This window comes from Arachis stenosperma, chromosome 2 (genome assembly GCF_014773155.1).
Source record: "Arachis stenosperma cultivar V10309 chromosome 2, arast.V10309.gnm1.PFL2, whole genome shotgun sequence".
Taxonomy (NCBI): Eukaryota; Viridiplantae; Streptophyta; class Magnoliopsida; order Fabales; family Fabaceae; genus Arachis; species Arachis stenosperma.
This window is the reverse complement of record NC_080378.1, coordinates 31,022,921-31,033,698: the sequence shown is the minus strand read 5'-3', so window position 1 is coordinate 31,033,698 and position 10,778 is coordinate 31,022,921. Positions and strand designations below refer to the sequence as shown.

The following is a 10,778-nucleotide window of genomic DNA, read 5'->3' as shown; positions in this document are numbered from 1 at the left end:
TCACTGCGTGTTTGTCCCCTAATTTTCCTCTTTCTTCTGTGACATGCAATTTACAAAATACAGTTATTGGTGAGGAATTTTTCTCTGTATAAGAATTTAGGATTTTATGTTATAGAATTTGGTATTGATAATTTGATGTTGAATAGATTTGTTCGGAACTTAGGATGGTTGATATCGGTACTTGATCTTGATTCTTTGGATGTTAATTCTCATTAAATTGGTAGGTTATTTGTGCTTCAAATACCAAGGGATTTGTTTTCAAGTTTTATAGATTGTGATGACATGCAAGGTGTATGTTGTCTGTTTATGTTGGTCAAATCTGTATGAATGTTATGTGGCCTGGTTTATAACTTTTGGGTGAAGCTATTTACTTATGTAATTTAGTTACATGGTTTTCTTCGGTTTACCTTTTATTTTATATAAGGCAACAAAATTAGTTTTTGTGAGTATCTGTTTGTATATATGCTAGCATTTATGATTCAACATAAGTGTATTAAAATAGGATAGATACCACAGCATTCACTTGAATATACATAAAAACTAAATAATCTTTGATACTTGCAGATAATGCCTTCGATTGGATTGTCATAAATCTTTTTCGATAGTTACTTTGTCATTTCTTGTAAGTTGAAAAATGAAGTTTCTCTGCTTGGTACTTGAAGATTAGGGCTGATTCGGCTCTAGTTGGGGATTCTATGGAGTTGTTCACGATCAAATCTGGCTTGTGTGAGAAACTTATTGATTTTATCTTAATCCTTTCACCTTCCATTCCTTGATATTATCTTCTTTTCTGATTTTTCTTCTATGTTCATTTTCTTGTTATCATTGATGCTGGCGTTTTTAACTTATGATGCTCATATATTCTCGTTTAATTTAATTAGTGTGACCTTATGAGTCATTGGTTTTGTTATTTACAAGACTTTATAAGTCATTGGTTTTGTTATTTACAACTCCAGAATGTGCAGTGAATTTTTCGACAATGTTTTTGTTTAGTAGGTTTTTTGTAGAGACTTTGCAAAAGGAAATGATGAAGCTGTGTTTGGTTGTTGTCCAAGTGGCTAAAGTAACGATGAGACCCTTGGCTGCTCGGACAGGATGGGCATGGATTGAGAGGGAAGAACTGGTCTCATTCTTTTTTGGTATTGTACTGTTGTCATTTTGCCCCTTTAAAATATAAACCTTAGAATGCCTCTCTTCCTATAACTAAAAACTAATGCATAGACGGAAATTTGTGTCTCTATTCCTGCTTCCACTGTCCTCGCCCAAGAACCAAACACAGCCTGAATTCCACTGTTCATTCTTTTCTCAACTAAACATTGAATGTGAATAGGAAATGAAACCTTAAACCATTCAGACCTTTAAATTTGAAACGGTCACTGTCTTCCAAACAAGGGATTTCTAGGAAACACATGGCCTATTTCATGTATAACTAAATCTTTTCATGGTATCTCTTCATCTCAAACTGCTTGCATACTCCAATAAGTGATTTTTTTTTTTGCATATGAGCTAAATGTTAAAGATTGTTTTCTTGGGAGTGTTTATGGGTTTTTTATTTTATGGGGAAAGGAAAGGGAAAGGAGGGAAGGGCTTGAAATTGTAGGTAAAGTAAGTCCATTTTACTTTTCAGACCCTTGCATTCCTTCCCCTCCAAAAACCTTGTATCTGTTCACAATTTGTGTGTGTGTCACAAGTCTTCATGAATCTTCTGCATTTCCAGGTGATAATTTTGAGAATTAGAATCTTATTCATTTTACCTATTTGTAATGACTTGAATTGCTCAAAATTGAAACTTTAATGGTAGCATTTTTCAGGCCTCGGAAATAAAGAGATTCTAATTGTAGTTGGTATTTAATGATTTGTGGGACTGATTATTTGATTTAGATGGCAAAAGTTTATTTGAGTCTGAAGCCGGTTTTCTATGCCCTTTTTTCTGTTTGATTGACAGCATCACTCTCTGAGCTAGTATGCACATCGGAATTACTCATCCTTAGCTATCCTTAATATTAGCTTCTAGGTTATTATGTTCATTAGAAATGAACCAATGAATCAGGTTCTGATGTTCAAGGTAATGGTTGCAAGCACTAACACGTTTTAAATTGTGTGCCAATGTTCAGTTGTTGGGAGAATTGACTATTGGACTTGGTCATTCTCAAGTGATATTTATGTTTTTATTTTAGTAGTTACTTGCATGTTCCAATGTTGGAATCTTCTTGTTGGCGTATCATATGTTTATTTAAACATGCATTTGTAGTTGCCTGACACATTTAAGAAATGCATGTAACTAGTGCTGGTGAACCTACTTTATTTTTTGTTTTTATGTGAAAAAATATAGGATACCAATATACTATTGGTCAATTTATTGTCAATAATAATTAATTATTATAAGGAGATACATGTATAAGGAGATACATCTAGAAGACACATTCACAAAGACACTTTTATTAGACACATTCATAAAGACATTTCCATTAAATACAATTATAAAAAGAGTTGGCAGACACTTTTATTAGACACATTCATAAAGACACTTCTATTAAACACAATTATAAATAAGAGTTGACAGAAGTTGGTAGAATTCTTATTGGTTACGTAGCGAGATTGGTTATGATATTTGAAAAATTCGAAGTGTATAGTGGACTGTAAGATCTTGATACTTCTTTTATTATTGTATTTGGGAAAAGCAAGTTTAAATGGAAAAAAAAATCAAATATAATGTTTGGAAGTAATTATACAAAATAAGCCTGACATGAAATTAAAACGTAGGTACTTATTTTATGGAATTCAAATAAAACTAAATTTGATTTCGTTATTTTACTTATTTATATTCTTGTAATCTTATTCAGTTCATAAAAAATGTTGACATAATCAATTCTATGTGTAAATTGGGTTTCGTGACTTTAGTCTATTTTAACTTTCACTAAATTTAAAATTCAAATTCTGCTATTATTCGTACTCGAGGCGAGATTAGGAACTAATGAGGTGGAGATCAGAGATTTCAATTTTGTCACGTGTAGAATTAAGTCAGGTGGGTAATCTCTAAGATATTCTGATACTAAAATTAGTAGAGTGTTAGATGGTGAGAGCATTTTTTCATGTATTTTCCTATTGGTTGCCTTACCCTTTTAATATGATATCATAATGAGTTATTGAATTGTTGGGTGTCATCATGTGTATTTGAAACATATTTATTCTTTGAAATACTACTTTAGAAGTTAAGAAAATAGAAAGTAAATTTGAAAGTCTCGCTTAAATGAGAGTGAGTAGTGAGTAGTGACCATCTGAATGAATAAATAAGTGAATATTGAAAGTGGAACATTGTTATATTTTTTTATCTACTAGTTGTGGTTTACATTGCTGCAAGACTAATAGTAACATAGTTGTTGAGTTTTTATTTCTTGTTTATTTTCATATTACCAAAATCGGTTACCCGGCCTCTCCCAACCCCTTTTTCTGTTGACAAGTGACGGTTGGCCTGTTTGCCACCACTAGATATTAGTTGTTCGAAAATATTGAAAGCATTTCTGGTGCGATCATGTGCATTTCAAGTACATACTGCTGGTCCGGTCTTCTTAGCAATGCGCTATCAAACTTTGGCCAATCTAGGTTTGGCGATTTTCATTGGGTCATGTTGTGTATTCTGCATTAATTTTTACATAATCATAGCTCAAATCACATCCCCATGCTTGTCCATGTCCTAGTCCATTGCCTGTGAGTAGAAAAATTAATATAATTAGACACAGAGGCAATACTCAAATTCGTTCCTAAATGATAACCAGGTTCTTCAAATTAATCCCCCGAAAGATTGTTAGTCATATTAGACCCTGAAAAATACAACTATAAAGTCAAATTAATCTTTCTATCACTTAGATGATGATGTGTCACATGACATGACAATTTAATGTCACATGGTACTTAATATGACACATTGTCATCTCACTGATGGAAAGGTTCATTTGACTTGCGGTTATATTTTTCAAGAACTAATATGACTAACAAAATCTTTCGAGTACCAATTTGGAGAACAAATTATCTTTAAGAAACGAATTCGATCATTAACCCTACACACAAACAAAATTATCAATAGAAGTAGATCCCTTCACTGGATTATACTGTTGAAGTGGTAAAAGAAAAAGCATATGCTATTGAGTTACAGTAATGTACTTACCAATTGATATGTTAATTCTAACAGTACCATGAGTCTCCCCAGCCCTTTTTAGATAATTACTAGCAGCAACTCTGCAATGTTTGGAACTTGTCAAGAGATTGTGTACCTCTAACTACCCACACGGCAATTCCTAATTAAAATCACAACAATGTTGTTCCAGCTAAAAATTTGAAAAGGCATTGTTAAGATTAGTTCTAATTGGTTTAGAAGCTGTTAAGAGATTGAGTATGTGTGTGGATGAACATATAACGCATTCAAAGCTATCCTTGGCCCCTGATTCTCTAGCTTTTGCTTTAAAATATGGTGGTTGGTAACTAAAATAGAGCAACAAGCCATGATTATGTAAAATGAGTGCAAATATTGCAAGAAGGTAGACTCTAAATTGCATGAAGCCATGGACAAAGGTCTTGAGCATAAGTTGAGTGCTAAAAAATGTACATGATACCCTATTGCACGTTGCATGGAAAAACATGGGAACCTAGTAAAGAAAACACACTTATTCTACCACATTTTCATTCTTGATCTTCTCATTGTAGGGATATGTTACTGATTGGAAGAAATCTAATCTAACCAAAAGTTTTTTGATTAAATGATTGATATTTATGCAAAGAGTTTCCTTCAAGCAACAGAAACGTGAACTGATACCATTCAGGAACATAAAAAATTGTATATCTTATCGTCCAGTATTCGGAGCATAAATTTTGTTAACAGTATCACTGAGGCATGTTGCTAAGGGTCTCACGAAAAAATTGGAGTAAACTACTATTTAACTCTGAAAAGATTAGTCTGCTGGAAAAATTGTACCCACAGGATTAAAATATTTAATTTGTCTTGAGAAAATCAAGATAGGTGATGATTTATTATGAAATGTTAACTACTGATGAAGTGTCAACTAAAGAAGAAATATCATGATTCACTAGCATACCAGAATCAACTAAAATAACCAATAACAGAAAGTCCTACCGATCAAATGATTGTGGTTCCCCACCAACCATCAGCAAAATATCCCCCAGCTCCACCCTAAGTTTATTCTGGTGGAAAGAGACCCCAGAATAACCAGCTGCAGCAGCAATGCGTCCCCAATTAGGGTCTCTGCCATACACAGCAGCCTGATAAAACACTATATCAGAAAATGTTTCTTCAGCCAGATTGAGATAGTAATAAAATTCTTTAGTTCAATTACTCGTACCTTTACAAGTGAAGATGCTGCAACAGAACGAGCAACTTTTGCAGCTTCACCCTCACTATCTGCACCCACTACATTGACCTGCAAATTTGATGATACATACATACCAAGAAGGATTGAGTCCTCATTCAAACTAATCAACATCAACCAGACCGCAAAATTGGGTTACACATCTATCAAACCACAGAAAAGGCAGAAAACAAAGGGAAAAATGATCTGATCACATGGCCTTGCAAGATATCAGCAATGGCTTATGTATCTTATTTGGGGGAAAATAATATGAACACGGATACTGAGCCAGACAGTTAAAACAGAAAAAGCAGTGGAGGGAAACAGAGAAGCGGAAAAAGAATGATATATATATATATATTGCTCAAGCCATGCCTACTTGTTGGGAAACTAAAAAATATTTGAATAAAGAGGATTTGTTGAGATAATAAGTGCAGAATGAAATCTATACCTCTAGGAAATATAAACATTGGAGAAAAAAGGAAGTTTAGTATTATCATTGGAGAATATTAATATAATGTAATAGCACGATCAAGCAAAAATATGCTTCATTCAAAGAAGCATACCTCAATGAGGCATGTTGCCCCCTCTCCATCCCAAGCTATTGATTTGGCAAGACCTTGCATTACCTGAAAAGGGCAATCAAAACTAGGAGGTCATTTTTGAAGAATTACAGGGAATCATGGAACACTGATTCTTTTATAAAAACAAAATTCATGAAATTTTGCATTCTTTTCGTTTTTCTACCCATTAACCCCAAAGTAAAGTAGTCTAAATGTTATGAATTCAGCATAGAAATCACTAAATCCTAGCTTCGTAACTTATGCACACACAATAGCGGCATAACGATGCACCATCTCCCCATGTTACAAAGAATCTAAATTTAAAAGCCCATAGTACTTCCATTTCCAGTTTTACTAGAAATCTAAGCTATCCGTAAGTGTAGAAGCAAATCATTATTTTAAGTTATTCAACAGCAAAAAATGGAGTATGAAATTATAATATCGTTACAATGTAGAAGATCAAATTTACCGCATCTAGGCATGCCTGAAGTTGAGTAGCCTCATCACTGTCCAGTGAAGAAATACAGCCCAACCCAGATAACCCACTAGCCAAAGCAATAATAGTGTCATTAGTACTAGTATCTCCATCTACCTGTAGTAAAATGTTGCAAAAACAAGGTAAGAATCAGTCACAATCCATAACATGGTCAAATCTCAGAAAAGCAATATCTTTTTATGGAGATAATATGAGTATATGACCCTTTTGCATTAAAAGCAACACAGAAAATTAAAATTGTAAAATTATTGCAACACCGTTATTTATCAAATATAAAATTTAGATACAACATAACTAAATGAATTTGCAGTTCCAGAACAAAGTGAAAATTACATACAGTTATCTGGTTGAAACTTCGGTTCACAGCAACCTGCACCATCTTTCTCCAAACATCGCTGGTTACCCGGGCATCAGTTGTTATTACCTAGGGTAGATATAGTTTAAGGATTAGACTGGAAAAACCATATATTTCAAATGAGAAAGAAGCATCATGTTAGACATACCCCGAGCATGGTAGCCATATTTGGATGGATCATCCCAGAGCCTTTTGCCATTCCCCCAACCCTTACCTTAGTCCCTCCAACCTAACCAACACCACAAAAAAAAAAAAGGAATATAAAATATTGTTATGAACCAAACATAATCCATTAACTACCAAAACTTACAAAGAGTTAAAGATTTCTGTCTAGAAAATTTGAAGTTGATGAAATTATAGCTAGCTATTATACATAATTGCCTATCAAGACTACTTTCCATACAAATAAATGCATGCAACTATGGTCCCTCTACTTTTTCTTCTCAACTACCATTAACAAGGCTCAAGCTATACAGGTCACATTTAAATGAAAGTATGAAACATCCTATTATGGCTTGTATTAAGGCGCTTGATTGCACAGAAATTCCAAAATACTCAATTTTTTTATTTGCTCTTCCATTAGCCAAATGAATTTGGCCCATATTGTTCATATCAACCATTCATCCAAATGATCCAGAGTCCAAAACATGACAATGTTGCAATTTATATAAATGTGTGCATGTGTGTTACAAACTTTACATATATATGCTACAGTAGGTAAATACAAATTGATTGTATGAACCTTCAATTAAAAGAGGAAACAGTGATACCATAGTCTCAATTGCCACGCTTTTGCTAACAAGGTCCGTTGTTGTGATTGCCACTGCTGCAGCATCTGCCCTGTATGCAAGCAAAATGATAAGATTATAAAAAGGAGGGGAAAAAATGTATTGAAAGGTAGACACAACAATGTTTCTCAGACGAAAATAATTTTTAAGGAAAAAAAGTTAGTTTCTTAACATGATAGCATGCCATTTGTAAAATTCAAAAGTGTAATCATGGAATACAGGGATTACCCTTCAACTGAAGATGAAAGTGAACCCACTAATGTGGGAAGTGAGCTTAAAAATGCCCCCTGCAAGGAAATGAGAAGTGATTAATGTGGCAAACAGAATTTCTGCTTGTTGGAATGCTTAAGTAGTTATCCAGTTACAAAGTACAAAAACACAAGCAGACAGAAAACTAGTGCATAGAGATTCTGCATTTACCTTCTTTATTCTTTGACCAATTACACCAGTAGATTCAACTAATACTTCTTCTGGTTTCACTTTCAGAAGCTGTAATCATGAAATTTACAATACTGACTAACACCAAGTCCTTTTGACATGGAGCACCGTTAGCAAAATCTGTTTAATAAGGATGCATACCTTGGCAAGGCTTTCCACACATTCTAACATGTCCTGATAACCTGCTTCACCCTGCAGATATTAAGGGCCTTAGCAACCAAATGTTTATTAATCTTCACTAGAAATAGTTCAAATGAATCAAGTTCATAGAGAGCATTCATCGATGCACTAAAGTAACTTGATTGGATCACACTTCAGTGGACTATTGAATATTATTCATAGGCACACGAAACAAATAGTTTTGATATCCTACCGTAGCTGCATTTGCTTGGCCTGCATTAGTTATTACAGCCCGTGCCTGACAAGTACCAAAATTGACTTATTAGCAGGCAATCAAGCAAGAAGGATAGAGTTTCCAAGGAACAGCAGCACAATGCATGCTATTAGAATTTCAGATCATGGTTGAGGAATCATCCATTTCTTGACAGAAAACTGCTCAAATATACATTAGGACAGTGAAAGCATTTTTGCACAGGAGCTTGGAAAAGATACCAGCTCATCAGATATTGACAAGGTTAGTTACTGCATAAGCTGTGTAACGCATTTGGTACAATACCGGCTGCATCTTGAAAAGGAAATCAACAAAAGTAGAAGTCTCTTACAGTTTTTGAAATATCTAACATCTTTTTGCAGTATAATACTGGTGCAGCAGCAACCACATTTGTTGTAAATGACCCTGAAGAAAATCCAATTGTATGAAGTGCATGCCATACTCAAGTTGATTTGAGTTAAAATTCCACAAGACAAGCAAACCTGCAGATATAGCATCAACGTCACACATAACAAGTGAAAGGTCGGGCTTTTCTCCTTTGGCACGTAATCCTCCATACATTCCGGCAGCTTTAAATCCCTCTGCAGCAGTAACTCCTCCTGGAATCTGAATGATCAAAATCATATATTCAACTACCGGTAAACCAACTTGCATATTGTCCACTTTAAGTAACCTTGAATAGAAGATGTAATATCATAACAACATCCCATTTCGAGAATTGAAAGCATACATTGCTTTGGGCCTAGAAAGGGAATCTAATAGCAAATAAACTACAATTAGGCATCCAATGCATGACCAAGAAGAGCAAATTTTCTAGTCAATAAACATATTTCTTTCATCATAAAAAAAATGCAAATTCCGAATATAGTAAAATAACAAGAAGCTAGCACAAACAACACATCATTCAAAAGAGAAACCTTTCTGAAAAGAATTGAAGGTGTGTTTTCATCATTATCAATGGGTTCAAAAGAAAAAAAAAAGAATAAAAACCATATATTTCTAGTATTTAATTTGTCTCTATTGTCAATGCAAAAAGGTATTATGCAGACATCCGATTTATGTATTGTCATATCAGAAAAAGTATTTGGCTTAAATGCTTAATTATTCACAAAGTTAAAAGTCTTAAAAATGTAAAAAATTGATTGGATACATGGTAAAAGTACACAGCAGTTTAATTCAGTCTTGTATTTCTATGTTTTGGAGAAACTTATTCAAACTGACTACCACTTTATAAATTCTTATTTTTCTTTTTTTAACGAACCCTTTCTAGAAACACATTCAAAGGACCCTTATCTAAGGCTGCTTTTGGAATGAGAAATAGAGTGGAGAAGGCACTCAGATAGAGAAACTAAAAACAAAGACACCAGTTTTTACTATCACTATACTAACCAAATTCAACCTAAGGCGATGAATGCTAATGACAACAATTGTGATGAATGATGAATATGACAACAAACCTCCTTCCAAGGTCCTTCAGGAAGAAAAATTGGAGCAGCTGGTATGTAACTTGAAGCCTTACTCATTGAAACAGTGCAGATCCTCAAATTCCGCGGAGAAGAAGGAACACATGAGGGGAAAACCTGCAAATGAAAAATGATCTAAGAAACTGCACTTTACTCAGCAACCAAACACTCAACGATCATAAAGAAAGAGACATTCGAAATGCACCTTTGGGTTTCGGGAACTCGGCGAATGCAACTGAAGAAAAAGTTGGTGAGGAATGCACGAATACATTATTTTTTTTCACAGCTCAAGCGAAGAGAAAGTGAGTAGCTACTAGCTAAGTAACTGTTTTTGATATACTATATAGAATCTCTTCTCGCCTAAATTATCGTCTTTTATTCCCCCCTTTACATATGGACTTTATTTATCGTTTTTATTTTATGAAACTCTACTGCGCTTAAAAATTTTATTCTAAGCATAAAGGATTTGATCCCAAACAAACTAGTTTAATTTCTAACCACAAAAGAAAAATTTATTTGACACCCAGCAAAATTAAATTAGTATAACAAAACTACCTAAAACGTCTGATAAAACTATCCAACAAACTACTAATAATTTTTGACAAACCAACCTAATCTTTAATTATTAAATTAGTTTACATCTTTCGTAATTAAAATTTTTAAGGTTTAAATCTTTCGTCATTAAAAATGATAATTTACACAGGACATAAACGTATAAACGAATTCAATTGTAAACCTCGGATCGGATACCAAATTGTTTACACCCGTCGAAATTGACATATGCAAGTATCTTTAGTCCATGAAAGATGTTCATAAATTTTGCGAATAATAATAATAATAAAATTAAAAGGAAAATGTTCATAAGAACTATAACATTACCAAACGCTAGAAGATTCTACGCACCATGTTGAAATATAGAAATTT

At 33.7% G+C, this 10,778-nt stretch overlaps 1 protein-coding gene across 1 annotated transcript; it reads right to left on the bottom strand.

Annotated features, from left to right (window-relative positions):
• Positions 1-3,256: 3,256 nt before the first annotated feature.
• Positions 3,257-10,515, bottom strand: LOC130961825 (arginine biosynthesis bifunctional protein ArgJ, chloroplastic). Its single transcript, XM_057887848.1, has 17 exons — positions 10,060-10,515; positions 9,849-9,971; positions 8,874-8,997; positions 8,723-8,796; positions 8,374-8,418; positions 8,142-8,192; positions 7,983-8,051; positions 7,791-7,849; positions 7,545-7,614; positions 6,923-7,003; positions 6,757-6,843; positions 6,393-6,515; positions 5,927-5,989; positions 5,355-5,432; positions 5,129-5,274; positions 4,166-4,236; positions 3,257-3,706 (listed from the first exon to the last, which is right to left on the bottom strand). Exons 1-17 carry the CDS (start codon positions 10,123-10,125, stop codon positions 3,624-3,626), a joined length of 1,413 nt encoding a protein of 470 aa, XP_057743831.1. The 5' UTR covers positions 10,126-10,515; the 3' UTR covers positions 3,257-3,623.
• Positions 10,516-10,778: the final 263 nt, after the last annotated feature.

Coding starts and splice junctions, on each gene's coding strand:
- LOC130961825 (XM_057887848.1), bottom strand. CDS start 10,125: ATGTATTCGTGCATTCCTCACCAACTTTTTCTTCAGTTGCATTCGCCG. Junction 7,850..7,982: donor TTGGTCAAAGAATAAAGAAG/GTAAATGCAGAA, acceptor ATTTCCTTGCAG/GGGGCATTTTTAAGCTCACT. Junction 5,990..6,392: donor TTCAGGCATGCCTAGATGCG/GTAAATTTGATC, acceptor TGCCCTTTTCAG/GTAATGCAAGGTCTTGCCAA.